The sequence below is a fragment of the Pseudorasbora parva genome, chromosome 18 (genome assembly GCF_024679245.1).
Source record: "Pseudorasbora parva isolate DD20220531a chromosome 18, ASM2467924v1, whole genome shotgun sequence".
Classification (NCBI taxonomy): Eukaryota; Metazoa; Chordata; class Actinopteri; order Cypriniformes; family Gobionidae; genus Pseudorasbora; species Pseudorasbora parva.
In genome coordinates, this window is record NC_090189.1 from 44588695 (window position 1) to 44611129 (window position 22435).

At 39.1% G+C, this 22435-nt stretch overlaps 1 protein-coding gene and 1 long non-coding RNA gene across 2 annotated transcripts; one reads left to right on the plus strand and one right to left on the minus strand.

Moving 5' to 3' along the window:
- The first annotated feature begins 12048 nt into the window (after positions 1 to 12048).
- On the plus strand, positions 12049 to 19576 carry LOC137046758 (patched domain-containing protein 3-like). The gene is made up of 4 exons (XM_067424151.1): positions 12049 to 12916; positions 14382 to 14509; positions 14588 to 14733; positions 16553 to 19576. Exons 1-4 carry the CDS (start codon positions 12224 to 12226, stop codon positions 18160 to 18162), a joined length of 2577 nt encoding a protein of 858 aa, XP_067280252.1. The 5' UTR covers positions 12049 to 12223; the 3' UTR covers positions 18163 to 19576.
- Positions 19577 to 20632: 1056 nt separating this feature from the next.
- On the minus strand, positions 20633 to 21664 carry LOC137046782 (uncharacterized). Its single transcript, XR_010899073.1, has 3 exons — positions 21517 to 21664; positions 21285 to 21361; positions 20633 to 21002 (listed from the first exon to the last, which is right to left on the minus strand). It is a non-coding gene; the product is annotated as an uncharacterized lncRNA (long non-coding RNA).
- Between the last annotated feature and the right edge of the window lie 771 nt (positions 21665 to 22435).

Sequence of the window (22435 nt, forward strand, 5' to 3'; positions counted from 1 at the left end):
AACATCTTCTAAAATGCTTTGATTCAATTTCTCACAAGGATTATAATAATTAATCATATCTATACAACCTCTTTCAGTCCATATCTTATTCTAATTGCTTCATAATTTGAATGTATTTGATCTACCTTATATTCATGCCATTCTGAGTAAATGTCGCTCCTCGTCCTCCTCTGCCCAGTTCTCTATCCCTTCTAACTACCTTATATCCCTTTATAATCAAATCTAATTGTGGTTTTAGCCATGTCTCCTGTATCCATATTACATTAGGTCTTTCTACTAAATCATCAATATCCTTCTTCAATTCTTGCCCATTAGAAATGAGGCTCGTTGGAGAATAATCCGCAGCATTCGGATGATCAACCCATGTCTGAGATGATTGTGTTTCTTCATTTAGGGTATCTCTAATTGTTTCCCAGAGCAACCCTTTTACATCGAGATCCTTCTCTGATGATTTGACCATTATTTTCATCCTTTCATTTCGGCTCTTCGTCTGTGCTGAACAATTTATTATCTCTGCCATAAACCGAACAGAATCATTCTTCTTCACTATCAACGTCTCTTCTTTTAACTTATAACATCCATGACATGTTCCTGTTTCTTTGTCCATAACTCCATTTTGTTTGGTCATTGTCACATTTCCTGAAACCTTTTTTGATTGAACCGCCTTGATTCTCTGCTCTTCAGCCGGCCTCTTACTAACTTCACCGCCACGATATGCTGAACTACGCTCTCCACCACGATTACAACATTTCAGCGTTACACCCTCTTCACATTTGCCATACTCGTGTTCTTCGCTTCATTTAGCACATCTGTTTTCCCTTGCACACCGCCGCCTCGTGTCCAAACCTCTGACACTTGACACATCTAAGTGCTGGAGGAACGGATAGCCTTACATTGTAACACATGTGTCCAATATACATCTTCTCAGGTAGAGTTTCCTCATCAGAAGTGATCACAATCCAGCTGCTATCCCTTATACTTCCGGCCCTTTTTGTTTTTAGACGTTTGATGTCTCTTACATTTGCATTTGTTATATTTTCTTTCACATCTTCTACCGATATGTTTACTGGAATCCCTGTCTCAACCCCTCTTACAAATGTGTTGCCGTTAACCAGAGAGCGTTCCACTCTCTTTCCATTTATCTTGTTCAGCTTGAACACTTTCCCATTTCTCAGAATTTAGGCCCTCTTTATTTCACCGATGTCCTTATTTAGTGCTTTTGTCAGCTGAACTGAATTCATTCCTTCAAACGAGTCTCCTTCATGTGTAAGTTTTACAAACACTTTATATTCCTCTTTCTTCGCTTCTTTTCCATTTGATCCCCTGTCGGATTGACTTTCATCAGTTTTATTCTGTCGTTTATTTTTCCGTTTACTATTTCTAACCGTATCCCATTTGCCATTACTACCGCCGCCTCCTTCCATCTCTCCTAATTCCCTTCCTGATTCGTCCCTTCCTCTGCATACTCCTGCCCATCCGCAGTCCAGTTGTGGCCAACCACCTTGGGAGCCCATCGTCTGGCCATCCCATCCACCACCAACTCCCTAGCGACTCTATTGGACAAACGTCAGCTACTTAAGGCTGCAACATACGCCGCAAGAACAGAGAAAAAAAGTTCTCGCTCCCAGGAACAAAATGAGGTCCTGTTGTTCTCCAGCCCTGGTTTGGGAGTTCTCGCAGCTTGTTCTCGGCACATCGCCTGAGCAGAACTTTCTTCCTGCGGGTGTCCGAGAACTATTGTGTGATTGGTCAGACATTTAAAGTGGGCGTGGTTAATGCGGAGAAACGCAGATGACCGGCTCCTGCTTTTCTCGTGAAGTATGACATGTACTGGCCATAGCGAACTTTGCTCTTGTTCTTGGCACCTCGAGAAAATGAACACATTTCTTTGTTCTTGCAGAGTATGTTCCAAGCTTTAGTCTACAAATGTCGCCAGCAGTGCCGTTTCTATCCAGCCCATTTCATTGGTTTATAATACAGCGAATCTTATTGGCGTAGGCGCTTGCGGCGTGAGCATGCGCATTCCTTTATGTCCGTCTTTAGATCGACCTACGAGCTCCGCTTCTGCATCTGTATTGGGAAACAACAAACACGCAGTAAAACTTCCTCTCTCGCTGTTGTTTTCGCTGCTTTCAGGTCAGTTTAGTCATGAAATCACACAAGTAATACACATCACTGTTCCTGACACCTTTCTTAGCTTTAATTGAAACGATTCTGTTGAATATTTACTTTATAAAAGTGTTTTAGTGTCTTCGGAGAAGTAGATGTAACAAATGTAAAAGAGGCAAGTTAGGCTAACTCTTGTGTATGAACGTTTGGTGGTTTAATCCCATTGTATGTTTAGATGAGAGGTTTTGATAGTTATGTAAAGGTTTTTCTGATAAATTAGTCAATGGATGATGGGAAGTGAGCAGATTTATTTAACCTCACGGACCTCACAGAGTGCCAAAATCCAACTAGTTCAAACATGTTCTGGTCTCTCATGGTAATCAAATATGGATAAAATGTTATCCAGAAATAAAAACCGACCCAAAGGAAAGCTCTAATACATTTAATAATATGAGTGTGCATTATTGAGAGCCCCTGAACTACGAATACAGTTTGTACACACAGGAGATAATGCTGTACATGTTGTAAACTTGCTAAATCTAGCAACAAAATTGCTAAGTTGGGAACACTGAAAGTATCCGGTGAGGCTGCTTTAGGGACCGTCTGCACATTCACAGTAACTCACCAAAAGGCTTTTACGTACTAAAGTTGTAGTACATTCCTACTGGCCAGACTTACTACAGGTGAAATTAACTGGAGTAAAGCTGGCTTGACATGCTCATTCGATATCCGTGGATCTATGGACCGTCTCTAAAGTTACATACAACTTTGGTATATTGCTGCACAATTCTAATCAAATGCTATTAGGCTACTATAACTAGGAACTGAAATAATTGCATGCAAAACCGAATCATCTCGCAAGTGGGATTTAGCGAGCAGAATTCGCCCCACACGATTCACCTCATTTATTTCCTGAATGTGCATTCGCGACTTGAGTGCGTTCGTGCATGCTGATATCTCACAAATATACCTTATTGGAATAAGTTTCCCCGTTTACATACAACAGCAAACTGACAATGTAGTAAACCGCGTCATGACAATTAATAAACGGGGTAGCCTTTAATTCTTCGTGCTGCATGCAGCGTTTGACTGAACCGCTTCTGCTGCTTGAGGTAAGAACATATCAAATCATTTTCTAGATCTTAAAGTCTGCATTTGTGATATGTCCTTATTTCATGTAAAAGCTAGCTCGCTCGTCTGGGTGCATTTAAAGCTGCTCTAAGCATGCGTTTGTCACGTATCTCACATGCGCACTTCAATAAGCCGACAGAAATGGGTAATGCGTTACATGCCACGCGAAATCGGAATAAAGAGAATTACCTGTCCCGACCAGGTAATGCTTACGCCGTCTATGACCTTACTCCGATAAAAGGAAACCGGTAGCACGTTTAGATGACCATGTTCAACGTCGGCTAAGAACACGCATGTAAGCACACCCATGATCTCAAGCCGCCCGATTGGAGTTAACATCACGCGTATCGTCATGGACTCGCTGAAGTTAGCCTAAGGTATGTGACTGACTCAAAAACATTTCAGATGAGATCTGCACTCGCCACATGAAGGACATCAATCACGAGCAACTCGCTCTCCATTCATATCTAATTGTCTCACTAAGTCTTTTAAACATTTTCTAAGCATCAGGCCATGGCAACGTAATGACATCGCATCCGCGCCGCTTCAGTGTCTAGTCATTTCAGTTAAATTATAGGCTTATTATCTGTTCTTAAGCTATAGGTAAGGCACCCGTTTTAGGCGCTAACTTGAAACGTGCATTTGCTCTCAAACATATTGAGTCTGGGAATGCTTGTCTTAGAGCTATAGTAGGCTACTATAACTATATCTGCTAACCTTACTTGTGCTTCTGCTTTAGTGACACTTGCCTATGGATGTGCTAACAGCTGCTTAATTTCATTCTCTTTCGTTTTCACAGGAGGTTGCTGTTTGTTTGGGGGGAATAGTTCAGCTCTCTCAGCCCTAAACTGTGCTGTCCTCTGACTCTCTGCTATTTCATGGTGCTCATCAAAGGTCAGAGGACTCCCTGAACAGAGCCATACCGCCAAAACATTCATTCAGAATTATCAACTTGAATTGCAATTTATTCAAAAATTCCTAAATCATTTTTTTCATTTGTTCTTGACTTAATAGACCTGACAGAAATACCATTTTTGAATGAACTATCCCTTTAATGCATGCTTTTTTGACTTTTGATAAATTAAAATATGATCAAAATGTTTTAATGACAAAAGTTCAAATAAGTGAGCAAATGGAAAATATCTGTATTGGCCAACAACAACAACATCAAAATCTTATTGGTGTATCCCTAGTGCACAGTTATCTTTTTGTTTTTTTCATAACTTTGGGGGTTATAACAGCTTACACAACATATACTCACATGTTTATGACTTTTAGCAGTGTTTTATGTAACTTTAAAGGGTTTCCTGTAAAATGACACCACCATTTTGAACCTAGACCACTGTGTGTGTGTGTGTGTGGGAGGCTTTTCAATTTGGGTCGGCCAAATCCAGGCGGAGACGACACCAGAGTAATTTAGTGTAAATACATTACTGTGTGTAAAACAAATGCCAAAGTGAAGCATATCTCCAGAAAGAAGAGACTCTAAGCTTTCAAATGGAGCCACATATGAGGCCAGAGCTCCTCCACAGACATTTAACATTAAAGTAAATACATGAGGATGTCATTACCGACCCTGTACAGAGTCCTCGGAGTTTAAGAGGTGATGAGGTATAGCTAAGAGTGGTCCAGACCAACCTTACGAAAGTATGACTTACAGAAGGTATTCTTAACTAAGATCGTTTCGGGGAACACATATTAACGTTAAGGGATACCTTAAGGTATAACTTAAGAATGACGTAGAGTTAAGAAGGTTTGGGGAACACATATTAACGTTAAGGGATACCTTAAGGTATAACTTAAGAATGACGTAGAGTTAAGAAGGTTTGGGGAAATGCAGTCCAGATCTTCCGTAGGTGGCACATTGCAGCGCTGGAATCCAGAATGCAGCAGCGAGAGCGGTCTTCAACGAGCTGAAGACAGCGCATGTCTCTCCAGTTTCATTGGTTTGCACTGGCTGCCAATGGCCGTTCGCATCACATTAAGGCACTGGTGCTCGCCTATACAAGGCCCTCCTAATCCCCCAATGGCGGCGTACGATGGGTGGGTGAAGGTCGCTGCGCATTCAGTCTCTTCAGCTGGCCAAAGGGATTCATTTATCTGACTCCATTTTATCATGACCTCCAATTTAGGTTAGAATACCAATTGGTTATTTGGTCATTTATATTTACATTTACATTTATATTTACATTTACGCATTTGGCAGACGCTTTTATCCAAAGCGACTTACATTGCATTCAAGGTACACATTTTACTTTATTGTCAATTCTTGCTTTCCCTGGAACTCGAACCCAAGACCTTGGCGTTGCTAGCGCCACGCTCTACTGGTTGAGCTACAGGAAAGGTGATTTAATAGTTAAATCACACATTTAATTATACTGTTTAACCCTTTGTTGAAATTATATCCCCGTTCATAATATACTAGAATTAGTTAATAATTCCAGATTAAATCAGAATAAATACAAATGTAACAATTTATTAACAGTCAGGTAAATATATAATGCAAATTACATAATCAATTCAACGATAATCCATATATAAACTCAAATGCTGAAAGACGCTCAGCATTACGGGCTTGAATTAGTTAACATTGTGCATTTACATGAATAACTCTCTCAGACGCGGATATTCAACACCTCACTGGCAGAGGCGGTTCTAGACCATGGTAACCAGGGGGCAGGACACTGGCGAATCTTAACATTTATCCTGTAGATCACCTAAAAATGATAATTATATGCACCCTTTACTCATCCCAGTGTCGTTCCAAATAATGAGTTTCTTATGTTGAACACAAGATCAACTTATTTATTTTATTAAACTGGTGTATAAGATCAGTCTCGCATTTGCACTCATGCTTCTGTGGGAAGAACACACTCGTATCGTGCACTCGTTACTCATGTTATATTGCTTACACTGATTATCATGATGTGTGAGGGCGTTTTCACTCTGTCAGTGTAGTTCGTAACGGGCACGATTCGCATGAATAATCAGTAGGCCTAAGGTGGAAGTTATCATGGGGTTATCACGGGTGAGCTGAGCTCAGGGGAACTGAATTCAAGATGGCCTGAAGGAGGTGGTCTGAGTTCGGCTGCGCTAAAGCTGTGCCGCGATTCATGTGCATGTGAAAGCAACACATACTCAATGAAAAGGAACCTGCGAATGCATTTCATCAGATGACGGTTTAGTTCAATAAAAGACGTAAGAGATGCTAGTGTTGATGGTTTAGCTTAGGGAGGGAGGGAGGCGAGGGGAGCGTGCGGTGTGTTTGCGCATAGCATCGGCGGGGACGCGCTCTGACGCGGACCACAACAAACAGTGTACAAAAATATCAATCAAAAAACTCACAAAGATTCTCCATTCCAGCAGCTGTATCACAACAAACAGCGTACAAAAATATGATGCTACATTTAACCCACTGAGAAGAGTAATTCAGTCATCTAATTAAAACAGTGCTATGAACAATGTTAAAACATCACATTCAAATACATCAGAAACATTACATCAGCAGATACAAATGAATCACTCAGAAAAGTGAACACCAATTTAAAGGGCTCGTTCACCCAAAAATGAGCTATTCCAGGAAATAAGGTGGGTAGGAAAGGTAGGAAATGCGTTGTTAAAATCATCCATGTGACTCCAGTGGTTCAACCTCATGTAATGAAGCGATGAGAATATGCTTTGTGTGCCAAAACAAACATCGCTTCATTACATTAAGGTTGAACCACTGGAGTCAAATGGAGGGTTTTAACAACGCATTTCCTACCTTTGGGGCCTTGAAAGTGTTAACTGTTTGGTACCGTAGTGAATGAACTGGGCTTGGTGGGCTAAGCTGAATGCTATCAGATCGTCAGCGCATGTCAGAGATTAAGTGCACACACTCAGACGAGAGAGGTGTGTATAGACTCGCTTTAGTTAAGGGAATAACAGAGTTTAATATGAAAAAGCGCTGAAGTATCCCTTTAATTAAATAGCTGTCTATGGAGAGGTCAGAGAGCTCTCGGATTTCATCAGAAATATCTTAATTTGGGCTCTGAAGATGAACGAAGGTCTGACGGGTTTGGAACGACATGAGGGAAAGGAAATAATGACAGAATTAAACATTTTGGGTGAACTAACCCTTTAAAATGATAGTGCAATGAAAATGCAAATGTGATGTTGATCTGCTGACCCCCAGGGCGTCCGAGATGTAGGTGTGTTTGTTTCTTCAGGAGAACACAAATGAAGATTTTTATCTCAGCCGTTGCGCGTATAATGCGTGTCAATGGGGTTTATTTCTATGAGAGTAAAACACACAGACATATGTATCCATATTAAACCCTGAGGCTCGTTGAGACACATTGAGGTCTTAAGACACGAAACGATTGCTTTCTGCCAGAAACACAACAGTATTTGTGTTATTTGTTTGCCTTATATCAGATGAATCTCATCTAGTATTCCCAAAGCCATTACTTCCTCCGAGTAAGGTCAAAGTCCCGGCGCGATCATAGATTTACTTACATAGATGCCTCATTCGACCGATCCGCGCAGGCACAAACGGGCACTAATTAGGAATCTAATATATATATATATATATATATATTCGCACCTGGACTTTGAACTTACTCGGCAGAAGTAATGGTGTTAGAATACTAGATGAGATTCGTCTGATAGGAGGTAAAAAAGGATATAAATACCTTTGGGTTTCTCGCAGAAACTAATCATTCAGTGTCTTAAAACATCAACGTGTCTCCACGAGCCACAGGGTTTAATATGGATTCGTATGTGTGTGTGTGTTTTACTCTCATAGAAATACACCCCATTGACTGGCATTATACGAGCAATGGTTGAGTTAATAATCTTCGCTTGTGTTCTCCTGAAGAAACACACACACCTACATCTCGGACACCCTGGGGTCAGCAGATAAACACAGTAGCAGTATTAACATTAAGTGACACGCATCTGACACACAGAAGCCGATGCCACGTCTCTATGCGTATTGGCACATCCGGTCTTCATTGGCATGTGCCAGTGGATAGTGTGTGTCACTGACATTATCGTGACACACACACACACCTGAATGACACAGAGTCGCAGAACATGTTGCCGTGTGTGTCGTGACACCTCCAGTAGTGACTGACAGATTATTCCGGCACCTATACTGACGTAATTATGACACAAAATCCTAAATAAAGAGCCTAATTGTGTAATATTTTACATATCAATAACACATTACAGTCAGCTTACAGTAACGGATGCGACTGTTAATGCGTTAATCTTGGTGACCCATGATAGATTTATTTTCGTGTCTTTCCTAGAATGGACAGTTGTGACATATTACACAACATTCAGTGGCACATGCCAATCAAACACAGATGTGACACAAATAACATGTTTGAAAAAATATTGCTGACTTTAATGCGTTTTATTGATATGTAAAATATTACACAATTAGGCTCTTTATTTAGGATTTTGTGTCATAATTACGTCAGTATAGGTGCTGGAATAATCTGTCAGTCACTACTGGAGGTGTCACGACACACACGGCGACATGTTCTGCGACTCTGTGTCAGTCAGGTGTGTGTGTGTGTCACGATAATGTCAGTGACACACACTATCCACTGGCACATGCCAATGAAGACCGGATGTGCCAATACGCATAGAGACGTGCCATTGGCATCTGTGTGTCAGATGCGTGTCACTTAATGTTAATACCGTCTCCTGATAAACAACACATTCTCATTTTTGGGTGAACTATCCCTTTAATGCCACAATTTTAGTAAGAAACAATTTTAAACAATTAATTTACTTCTCAAGTTGTGAACCTTTGAAGTGAGATTTCCGATGTCCAGCTCCAAAAATACTTTCACTTCAAAGGTGTATTTCAGTTCCTTGGGGTATCTAAGATTCATACCATATACAAGACACATAAGGAAGGCCCTTGCTTGGGTACATTGGGGACATCTGTAAGAGCTTCTACTCCTTCAATGACAATCCCCAATGTGGGACTGGGGTCATTGCCACCCGCTGATCATGACCACCTTCAGCACTTGTGATGTCTTCTTTGATCTGGATGGCCTCTTCTTCATCCAGTTACTGTGAAGTAAACACAGTGTAAACAAACAAAAACTTATTTGCTTCAAAAGACCGATATAATTTATCGCATCTCTTGCTTTTAATTTGGTAAGATATCAGATACACTGCTGAACAATAACCTCTAATATCTCTAATATTATTCTCCTATTTTTATGCCAATTTCATGATTGGTTTATATACTACAGACACTTGTGCATTAAGTCTCCATAGATTTTATGCAATGTAAAAAAATAAAAATAAAATTCTGTTTAAATGTAAAATGAGTTTATCATCGTTCCTCCAGCCTTCAGTGCCACTGATCCTCCACTAATCATTCTCAGATGAGGATCTGATCATCAACACACACTTATGATTATTATCAGTTGTGCTGCTCATGCTGATGCTTAATATTTGTGGAAACCATCTAAACATTTGTGGTACAATTAAAAAAAGAGAGAAATGAATACTTTCATTGATCTGACATGCATTTAATTGATCACAAGTGATATTTTTAATATTACAAAAGATAATAATTTATTTGATAAATGCAAATAAAAGCTGTCCATTGAACTTTCTATTCATCAAATAAAATGTATCATGGTTTCCACAACATTTTAAAGCAGCACAACTGTTTTCAACACAGATAATAATCATAAGTGTGTGTTGATGATCAAATCCTCATATGAGAGTGATCAGTGAAGGATCATGTGACACTGAAGACTGGAGGAATGATGATAAACTCAGCTTTGATCACATAGGAAAAAAGCTGTTTTAATTTTTAATAATTTTTCACAATATTACTGTTTTAACTATTTTTGATTAGATAAATGCAGCCTTGGTGAGCAGAAGATACTAAACATTAAAAGCTGCATTATTCATTTGATACTTTATTGTCAATAAATAGCCTACATTGAGATGACTTGAAAAACACACATAAAGCATATATTGTCGCACTCGTCTGATCGTCGTCGTCACGTTTCATCATCATAGCGATTGTTTTCCTTCAGCTGCAGCTCCAGCGTGACTGGATACTCTACGAATCCGCTTTTGGGCTTTCTGTGAGAGTGCCCTCCTCATATTTAGATGCGAATAAAATGACAGCAGGTCACGCATAGATTATTTTTGTCTCTGATTTTAAATCTTAATGTATTCACATTGGTTTCTGTGTAAATACACTTGCCCGTGACCTCAAAAAGCGCTCTATCAACCGAGATTACAGAAGGCTGTCTTTAGCGTCCCTGTTAATTTGCCCGCTGCCGTGCAGGGTAACGCCGGTTCGGATCCCGCTCGGAGCGGGTCGACTAGGATCGGTGAGACCCAGTTAAAGTGCGGGGGACGAAAATGCATTTTATTAAAAGTGAGGGGGACACGTCCCCCCCGTCCCCCGCATAATCTACGCCCATGCCCACAACCCACTGCGAGTTTGACGAGGATTCGATTAGAACTACAAATGCGGATAAAAAGTGTTAAAAAACTACAAACATGACGGATGTGTGAGTCCGACGGTTCAGTAGAGAGGTTTAGATAAAGGGGTTTGAGTGACCAACTATCAGTATTTAACCTGACTAAAGATATTTATTCAGTGCTGTCCACATTATATCTCACCGGCAGCAGCATTGAGCACTTTTATAATGACACGTTTGGCCATTAACTCTTAAACGCATCTTTATATTTAAACTGCAAACACATGAGGAGAGTCTGCATTAAAGACACACACACACAGCAGATCAACGAGCGGGAGTGTGTGTGTGTGTGTGTGTGTGTGTGTGTGTGTGTGTGTGTGTGTGTGTGTGTGTGGCTACGTTTCTCTCCGATACGGCAGGAGATTAAACTGAATGTGGAGGATTTGAACTGTATGATAATTGACAGGTCAGTTTAAACGGTGATGGGATGCTCGTAACTAAGCAACAGAGTCAAAATCATACTAATCACATTTTCTGAGTGAAAACAGTATTGTTTGATAACACTTATTATACTTTTCTTTTTCTTATCATTACAAATTGTAACCACCACATATGCTATGCTATGTTACTTGTTCTGTCTTTAATATAAAGGCGTAGGAAAGTCTATCTCTTTAATTGCATTTCCCAGCTTGGCCACGAGAGCGCGCATGTGTTTGGCTTGACCGACTGACACACTTCTCCTTTAAGAGCGCGCGCTTCATCTCCACAGCAGCTGGATAACGGAGCTCTGTCTGTTTGGCAGGACAAGTACGTTCATTTCGCATTTACAGAAACATTAACGATAATGATTATCATGTTAGCATGATGATGGTGCGTTAATCTTGTACTTTTGTATTTGCACAACATGACGTTATTAGTTCATTTTTGTCAGAAAGCTAAGAAAGTGAAAGTGAAAGTGACACGTTCCGCTGCCTTTACGTGCTCTCGGAGTTATCGTAAATGACGAGTTTCCTAGGGGAACAATACACACCCTCACATGTTATAACTCGAATGCAATGAGCCCTCAAAATACATTATAGAGCTAGACAGACGCGTTAAGAGTATGACGACAGGAAACACACTCTGTGCCAAAACAAAGGGGACGTGTTCATCAAATTATTATTAATTATTAATTATTATCAAATGTCCAGCACGTGAAGCAGCAGTAGGGCGTAACTCATTCTCGGAATTAACTAACCCATCCAGTTAGTGCACACACGACCTTTACACAATTGTTGATTGTTTATGTTCAGAATATAAATGTTTAATATCTATAACAATCTAATTTGCTCAATCTCCCTCTGTTTCAGACCACACACACACACACACACACACACACTGTATGTGTTACAGCAGCCCAGTTGCTGCCAGAAGTGAGCTGTCTGTATGTGGCCAGTGTTTGGATGAGACTATCTGAAGTATCCAAAGGTTCCTCCTCTAAAAGGCTGAGTCTCTGAAGACGGACGCGACTGCTGAAGCCAGTCTCCAGGATGGCCAAGTGTAAGACAGACTGCATTGAAAGGCCTCTGTCTCTGGCCTTTGAAGCGCTCGGTCGAGTTGTTGGCAGATATCCATGTGTGTTTCTTTTTCTAGCTATATGTGTAGCTGCTGGCCTCGGAGCTGGTTTTATCTTTCTTCATGATAGGAAGGCAAATGATATTGAAGACCAGTTTACACCTGTCAATGGACCTGCCAAGATGGAGAGGGCGATCGTGGTGGAACATTTCCCTCAATCTGAAGAGTTTTCTCAGCTACGGCTTGCGTCTGAAGGCACGTTTGCCTCTTTGATCATCACAGGCTTGCAAGGAGGAAATATATTAACCGAAGCAGCTTTTAACGACATTCTAGAGCTAGACAGACGCGTGAAGAGTATAACGACAGGACACACTTTTGAAAACCTCTGTGCCAAAACAAAGGGAAAGTGCGTGTCAAATGCCATTTTAGACATTATACATTACAATGCTATTGAAATAGTTTCTTCAAGCATTAAATATCCGATGCATAATGGCAAGTTTTTGGGAACAACCATCGGCGGCGTAGAGCTAAAGCCAAATAGCTCCGAGATGACCAGTGCCAGAGCGGTCAGGCTTTTTTATTTCTTAGATGAGAAAAAGACGGAGGAAAACCGTTCCTGGCTTGATGGCTTTCTAAAAGTCCTCTCGAACTCTACAGAACAGAAAACGGTAAGTACAAATACTGTGAGTTCAGATATCTGACCAGGCCAGACGCCGGTGTATTTCAGCCGGGGCGTGTAGCGAGACACTTTGGCAGCTGGAATTTTTATATATAATATATATTTTTTCAATTGTTGTCTTTTAAAAAGGCATCTGAAATCATAAACTAATACAATGCTCCTTTTGCTTCAGATTAATATAGTTGTGTATTTGAATTTCATCGTGGTATAGCACATGATTTCACCCGTTCCGGCATATTTTCTGATTACACCTGGAGTGAGCACACATAACGCCGCTTCTCAGAACTAAATTGAGTTATTTTTCGCTGCTCATTGTGCTTAAACAGTCAAACACACACAATAATGTAAAAATGCTAGTCTTGGTGAGTATTCATGTCCACACAGTCAGTTGTGTTTTTATTGTAACAATATGATAGATCCTTGCACCAGGTCTTAAAGTGACAAGAGACTAATATACCTGCTGCCAAACACAGAGATAATATTAAAAATATGTATATGGCAGTTTTCCCCCATGGTATCAATATCTTAATTGTGGCCAGTGAAAATGCTGAGTTGCTAGTAACTTTGAAAAACTGTAGGCGAAGTGGCTGGTGAACAAAAAAGTCAATGTCAAGCCCCGCGAATGATCATTGTTTGTGTAAATGAACCTCATATGGCAATCTAATCGTCTCCCATAACTCAAGCACCAGAAGTCATTGTGAATATATTTAGAGATAATGAATATTTGATTGTCCTGTGGTAATTTGTAATAATTAGTTCTGCATTGCGATCCCACACTATAGCCCTATTGGGGCGGTAATTGTTTCTCATGTGGACGTCTGTAAAATACATCAGCAGCCGCCTCAGTGATAAACTCGTGCATTCGGATGGGGCTTTATTCCCGGTGGAGGAGCGAGATTAGGGATCCGCGTCTGGGATCGGCCGCTCACGTGCTCAGTCGAATGATCGTCTGCTGTGAAAATGTAACCTATTCAACATTAATCACTGCTAAAACGTTTACTCGTTTTTTTTCTTTCTCTTTTGAGCGGTGATGAAAGATCATTCTTGTAAAAACTCTCCAGCATTTCAGTAATAAAAGTGTAGGCTATAGATCTTTAAAATGCATCCAAATTACATGGAAACGCAACGATACGGTGCTCCGCAGGGGTCAAAAAGGAGATAAACAGTGAACTTTGAAGCGATCTCTTCGTGAAAACTCAGAGATGTGGATTCGGACGGTAATTAAATCACCACAGGACCTTGTGTTTGTCTAAAAACAGGAGGTAATTGGGCCGGAGGAAAACACTGACAGTGACATTCTGGATTCAGACGGCAATAAAATCACAGACTAGCCCATCAATGATGAAAATACCTTACGGCCCCACGAGAAACAATTACGTCTGAATAGGGCTTATGAAACACATGTATGTGTACAGTAATTATACGAACAGTGTATTTTTGTTCTGTTTCTACAGGTCCATGTGTCTTATTTTACATCAATATCAAGACAGAATGAGCTTGAGATCAATTCCAAATCGGTGGTCCCCCTCTTCTCTCTTACGTATTCCCTGGCCATTACCGTTTCGATTCTGTCTTGTATGAGGTATAAAGAGTTAAACACAATCACATGAGCACGTTTCTATCCCTAGCTGTGTGGTTTATCTGGATAGCCTTTGCACAGGTTCGACTGTGTCAGGACGAAGGTTTGGGTGGCCGGGTTTGGTGTCGTCTCCGCTGGGATGGCTGTTTTGACCAGCTTTGGACTCCTGCTGTTTTGTGGGATGCCGTTTGCCATGACCGTGGCCTCAGCCCCCTTTCTGATTCTGGGTAAGTTCAGTCATTTCATCACGAGCAGTGCTGGGCGATATACCGGTTCATACCGAATACGGTATTTATTTTTTGTTATGATATTAATTTTGATGATACTGCAACACCGGTATATGTTGGAACGCGGCGCAGCGACACTTTATAGAGGATCCCGTTTCACTGTTGCACTGTAGTGAGAGCACAGCTGAGATCGCAAGGCTGAATCTGAAATCGCCCACTGAAGCGTTCTTCACTTTTCCCTACGGTATCCACTAATAGTTCACTTGAAGGAGTGAATGAAGACGAGTGTGAGAAGTCGGACAGCAGTTGTGTGTTCATCAGCTGTAGCCTACACTCTTGCGGTGCAATGTGAGATTGAATGAGTGCACTCAATCACGTCCACTAAAGGACACCACTACACATGTCTGTCCCCGCTAATAGTAGTGTTTATAGGGGCCGACTTCTAATTCAGTTCTTTATGACAGCGGAGAATTCAAACTTCACGCGGCGCGAGCGGTTCCTGCGCGCAGATCCATAATGAGATTAACAACACTCACCACATACATCAGATTCAGAGCGGAGCGAGGGCGTTTAGGTTTTTATAGACCTATTTCATATACTCTAGTGCTCTAAACTTGAACTAGCAGCGTGTATGGACACATATTTCATCTTCAAATGAGATGTAGAGGACACATACAACCGTACATCTGATCACAACAGCAATGACAACACGGAAGACTGATGTAAGTTAATGAACAGACTGACAATGCAGATAATATTGGGCACAAAGTAACTTCTTTATTCTTTCTGTGTTAAACTTACGTGTGTCATGTGTTCAGAGACTGTAGTGCTCTTTAATGTATTGAAGATATCCGTAGACCTTTTAAATGTTCTTCCGCGGTTCTCCCTCGGTTTGGCCATTTGTTATTATATAGGGTTCGATTTTTAAATGCTTACGGTGTCCTCAACTCTGTTTCGTTCTCTCCGTGGTCATATTTTGGTTCTCTCCCCACAGCATCATTTTGTGGGGTTTTGCAAACTCCAGTGTGGAATTTTTCTACAAAATTCACTCATGACAGTGAAATAGGGCATTACAGTCAATCTACTGCAGTATTTCCTCCATCAATCAGTAGAAAATATGGTTAACACCCAGTCATGCATAGGGGAAAAATACTGCCATATATTGCGACACCGATATAATTGAGAAAAATACAGTGATACAAATGTTTGGTCATACCGCCAAGCACTGATTGATTGATTGATTGATTGATTGATTGATTGATTTTTATTTATTTTGGACAAGTGATCATTTTTCTACAATGAAACATACAGAGCATCTTTTTTGTTTGTGTGTAATCCACACAGGCAATAACACAACGTTTGCATGTCATGTGCGAGGTTATTTCCCCATTTGCCCAAAAAGGAGTGGGAAGAAGAACTTTTTTTAAATCCCAACCCCATTTAAAATAAATCATATAACATAATGAGCTTCCTTTTTGTTTTCAAAAAAATTACTAAATTTCATTACACTTGAGTACGTAAGTAACTGTTATATCTTTGGTAACTTAATCATTACATTGCAATAATAATTATAAGATACACACAATGGTAAGGAGATTTTTTCAGAGACCGACACTGGTAACTGACAGCACAAACCAACGATGGTATGAAAAATGACAAGCACACACCAGCACTGCAGAATGGAGATCATGTTAAGACCCCTTCTCTATATATTGTGACAGGACCTTGTCTTTGTTTTGCATCTTGAATGTATTGATATTTGGCATTGTCACGAGTTGGTGTCTCCCAGCTGATGTTCACGCTCTCTGCTGTCCTCCAGGTGTTGGTGTTGATGACATGTTCATTATGATCTCCAGCTGGCAGAAGACTGAAGTTAATAAAGCCGTTGAGGTCCGTTTAGCAGAGACGTATAAAGAGGCCGGCGTGTCCATCACTATCACCACGCTGACAGATGTGCTGGCGTTCTACATCGGCCTCATGACGCCCTTCCGCTCAGTTCAGTCCTTCTGCATGTACACCAGCACAGCTCTTCTCTTCTGCTTCATCTTCAACATCACCTTCTTCGGCGCGTGTCTCGCACTCAACGGACGGAGAGAGAAAGGCAACAGACACTGGCTGACCTGCATGAAAGTCCCTCAGGCCACTGGGGATGGTGGAGGCTGTTGTGTTGGTGGGGCGTATGATGAAAAGACACACAAAGAATTTGAAATGCCAATGGATTCATTCTTTAAACACTATTATGGCCCTTTTCTGACGAGAGTGTGGGTTAAGATACTCGTGTGCCTGATCTATGCCGGGTATTTGGCAGTCAGTATCTATGGATGCTTCCAAATGCAGGAAGGTCTAGATCTGAAGCATTTAGCAGCAGACGGCTCATATGTTGGCAGTTACTATGATAAAGAAGATGAATTCTTCTCTGCCTTTGGTCCTAATGTCATGTTAGTTATAAAGGATGAACACTTTCAGTACTGGAACTCAACAGCTCGGGAAAGTCTTGACTTGTGTTTGGAACATTTTCAAAACCTGACAGTGGCAGATTCGGGCATTTCGCCTGTTTCTTGGCTGAGTGTTTACATGCAGTTGGGACGGACATTCAATTTACAATTAAACAATGAAACGCAATTCAAACGCAATTTAACTGCACTTCTTACTCTGTCTGGTTTCAGCCAAGATGTTCATTTCACTAACAGTCAAATTCATGCATCTCGAATGTTCATTCAGACTGTGAACATCCGCACTGCGATCGATGAGAAGAACATGCTGAATGCATTTAGAGAAACCGCAGAAAAATGTGGGACGTTGCAGACTCCCGTTGATATGATAGCATACCACCCTGCGTTCATCTATTTCGACCAATACGCCGTCGTCGTCGGTAATACAATCCAAAATATAGTAGTCGCCACATGTGCAATGCTAGTCATTTCACTCCTGCTGATCCCAAACCCGCTCTGCTCTCTCTGGGTCACATTCGCCATCGCATCTGTCATTGTGGGAGTGGCCGGTTTCATGGCATTATGGGATGTTAGTTTGGACTCCGTGTCTATGATTAATCTTGTTATCTGTATCGGGTTTTCTGTCGACTTCTCTGCTCACATATCCTATGCTTTTGTGTCAAGTGTAAAATCCTCAGCGAATGAGAGAGCCACAGATGCCGTCACTAAACTGGGCTATCCGATCGTTCAGGGGGCCGTGTCCACTATCGCCGGTGTGGTGGTGCTCGCGGCCGCTAAAAGCTACATCTTCAGGACCTTCTTCAAGATCATGTTCTTAGTGATTCTGTTCGGGGCCGCCCATGGCATCATCTTCATCCCCGTGTTCTTGACATTCCTCACCAATTTCAGGAACAGTCATGAAAGAAACAAAGAAAACCTTCCAGAGCAAAGTGGCATGACTTCTTTTAAAGAGTCTGCTGATCCTGACTGTTACTGAGCTCACTTTTCTGAAACATTTCCCCCGGAGAAGTTATTAATCAAGGTGAATTTCTGAATATAATAGTGTGCTCGAGTGTATTTCTATTATAATTTTATTAATAAGCTTATCTTTTAAAAATATACATATTAATCCTTGCCATCAGTATTATTTTCAGTGCAGTTCTATATCTGCTCATTGAAACACCTCGATGCAAACACAACTGCGCTTTTGTAATCCAGTCACTTTCACTTTTCATTGATTTAAAAAAAAAACACTGAACATTAAAAGTTAATCTCACCCTTGTGAAAAAAAAGTGCACTTTAGTGTACTTTTATAAAGTGTACTTATTACACAGATAATATACTTATACTAAATACACTTAAGTGTGAATTAAATGCAATGTTTTCGGTGTACTTAACACACATTATATGTAATTGATTTCAAATTTATCACATATTAAGTTGAAATAAAATACAATAAGTTGCAATTAAGAGTGATTTTTTGGAACAACTTAAATGGGACTTAAATACAACTTTATATGTACTTTCATAATCGCTTCTAGTGTATTAAAATTGTAATTAAAGTGCACATCTCAATGTACTGACATCCATTCTACTGTCTTAAAAACAAGCAATTAATATGAACTAAAATATACCTTAACGTAATTTACATGTACACTCTAATATAATGAAATACATTCATAATTACATTTTTCAAATAATACAGCTGCAATTTCGTATAATAAACACATCCAAATTTAAATCCTCTACATTTATTGACAAAACAATCTGTAAAACAAATATACAAAAAAAACTTTTTTTTGATGCCCAAGAAAAACCCAAAAAACTATTTACACAAACACAAATTCATTTAGAAAGAGTCTGGAGGACAATGAGGATTATATGCAATTATATGTAATTATATGCATTATTATATATCTCCCTCATTCAAAGGTACCTAAATCTACCCGTCACAGAAAATTACCTCACACAACAGATGAATAAATACAAACAAATGGAAAGAAAAGAATCGTTTCATGTACAACACTAAGATTCAACACTTTGGGTAACGTTTAATTAGTTAACTACTTAATTTAACATGAACTTAGAATGAATAATAATATAAACATTTATTTATCTTAGTTAATGTTAATTTCAACATTTACTAATTAGGGGTGTAACGGCACATGTATTCATACCGAACCGGTTCGGTAAAGGACTTCCGGTACAGTGCACGTGTGTACCGAGCGGTACGAATGCAATCTTTAACAGTTAACAGACGGCTTGTTTAATGAGTGGAACACACTTCAATACAAGTTTTCATAAGAACATATGTATTCTGTCAATTTTATCATTAAATTCAAGTGATGCCATATTGATGCTCTTTAATGTGACATGACAGATCACTGTAAAGACACATCAGTTCAAGCAGCACTGCGGCACGAGTGAATGTGTTCATCTTGTCATAGTCAAAGAATAAACATGAACTAACATCAGAAGGTATGTTAAGGATACATTACAACTTACTAAAATGTATCACATTGTGTAATCGTTCAGTGTTTCAACAGCAGAAAGATGTCGATAAAACATGAGAGAGATTAACTCTTTCACTAAATGTATGCATTATATTAGCCTATATATTCATCATATTCAACTTAACCTGAAAACCTGAAAAAAATCTAACCTATAATTAGATTTATAAGTTAATGCAAAAACGTTCTTATGAGAAGTTTACACGTTTGCATACAATGGGAGTGCAAGTAAGGCCTCCCTATATAGTCTACACTATACAGCATTCTTTGTCGTTTGATTAAACGGAAACAACAAGGCAATTATATATTACATTCTGAATCAAATTATAATCTTTGTGTGCCCTTTGTTAGAGTTAAGCTTGGTAAAACGTCCTTCAAATATGTCGCAGCCTCAGATTGGAATTTGCTCCAGACTGAGTTGAAGCTAAAAGATCTGGTGACATTTAGTCATTTTTAAATTTGACTACATCATTTTGAGAGTAAATTAATGCTGTGTAATTGTTTTTGACTGGTTGTATGTTTTATGTTTTTTATGTGACTTTTTATGTATAACTGTACATGCAAACACAGCTGCCTATCTTGGCCAGGACAGGACATTTTAATCTCAGTGAGTTTTTCTCCTGGTTAAATAAAGGTAATAATAATAATAATTAGCAGAGATATTTTTTATATTATATTTTTAATTCTTTAAGAAACCTTTAGTTTAGGACAATTACAATTTGATCAGTAAACCAATAAAAAAAAAAAAAAAAGCATTTTTATATTTAGTGTTCTCTCCCCGAACTGTCAGCTTTGTGTACTGTTACACCCCTATTAATAATGCAATCTTAAATGTTAATTATTTAATGCATTGTTAACTTGCATGAACAATGACTATAAATTTAATTAACTAGCTTTGAACTATAATTTATTAAGCAAGGTCAACAACTATTAATAAACACTGTAAAAAATTAAATAAAATAAATAAATAAAAAGAAATCACTGTTAGATCATGTCGGCCAATACATTAAATAACGTTAACAAATTAGATCTTATTGTAAAGTGTTACTGAACTTATAAGCTCTTAAACCTTTACTAGCACCAAAATTAGGACCAAAAGGTTTATTCTAAAATCTTATTCCAGCATTACAGTGAAAGAAAAAAAAAACTGAAGAACTCCAAAGGCACACAAAATTGTTTGTCACCAACTATTTTCAAGCTGTTTGGAAAGTGCTGTTTATGTCAATGTCCCAGAAGCTCTCCATCAGTAGGAAACTGGTGCACCATCTCTCCACAGTAGATGTGAATGGACATGTTCCAAAGAGGCAGGAAAGAAAAAAATATATACCTCGAGGAAAGAAAAAGAAAACGCAAAGAAAAAACTTGTTTATAAAACAGATCTATCCATTATTATAATTGGCTCAATTAAATTAAAACGATAGATGTACAGTTGTGCTCCAAAGTTTATATTCACACAGCAGTATCTGTATGAAAAAAAGAAGAAAAAAAAGAAATCATAAAAATGAGCATGTTGTCTCTTTTTTATCTAGTACTGCCCTGATGAAGCAGTTTATTCTGCACGTGTGTGTACGCTTTTGACCACAACTGCCTCCCCTATGTGATGAATTACCTCAGTCGTCAGGGTAGAAGGATTGGAGAGGTTCCTTCACGTATCCCACTGAGCACATCATCTTCACTGACACTGGACTTTAAAAATAGAGAACATTTTAATAATGGTTTTTATTCCTACTTTACAGGGAATTAAACATAACTTAAATATAGATAAATAACACAAGACCAATGTAAATTGAGAAAAGTATTCTTGCATTTTTCCTCATCTTGCCTTGCCAGTTTCAGCTTACCTCGCCCATCTCCATGAAGGATGTTCCTGTATTTACCACGCCTGGCACAGCAATGCTGCGGCTCCATTCCTTTGGGTGTGTGGCCTGTAAAATATATAATGATTAGGGGATCTGGAAATGCACAAGTGGGAATGTATTACTTACAAATGGACAAGATGCAAAGCATTTAAAAGCTAAAGACTTTATAGTTATGTTTTAGCTTGTGTGATCAGTGTCATGGCTGGGCATAAATTCATAATTAACATTAACTTGACCTCATCAAGATGGCTCTGTAATTCCACACAGCTTGCACTGGATCTCCAATAACACATCTGTATTGATCCTACAAAATAAAAAATAAAATAAGCACAAAATATTAAAAACTCAAATAGTACTTTAACATCTTACTCTCCAAATGCAAAAAGAAAAGAACATATTAAAATCATTATTTCATTACTGGTTGTTGTTATACGTTAAGTTAATATATGGAATAAATGTATATAACCAGGGCTGTGCACAGACATTTTAAGGGGCAGTGGCCCAAACCAAAAAAGGGGCACTATAAGGGGGTTGAGTATCATCTTAATATAGAGAATGAATCCAATTGTTAGGCTTTAGTACTAATCACATTTATGTTGTTCTAATTATTCTTCCAAAAAGTTGATTCTGGGCTAATTTGATCTCTTTTCTATTTTTATTTTTTATTGGAGATTTAAGTAGCAAATAAGAATCATTTATTGAATATATTTTGAGACAAAGGTCTTGTTTATGATTTATGTAAATCATACGCAACAGTTTTTTAATAACAGATTGTTATTTCATTCATCAAAATAAACAGAAAATAATGCAAACGTTGCAAGATATTTTTTGCACAAGTATGAACTTTTTTTAAAAATAATCACATTTTTCTTAGGGTGTGCTTTAGCCCTATTGTAGGCTA

Bases quoted from the DNA above. Each gene is read 5' to 3' on its own strand.
- LOC137046758 (XM_067424151.1), top strand. From the start codon at position 12,224: ATGGCCAAGTGTAAGACAGACTGCATTGAAAGGCCTCTGTCTCTGGCC. The intron at 14,510-14,587 runs GTATAAAGAGTT...GCCTTTGCACAG, and splicing joins TCGATTCTGTCTTGTATGAG to GTTCGACTGTGTCAGGACGA. The intron at 14,734-16,552 runs GTAAGTTCAGTC...GCTGTCCTCCAG, and splicing joins AGCCCCCTTTCTGATTCTGG to GTGTTGGTGTTGATGACATG.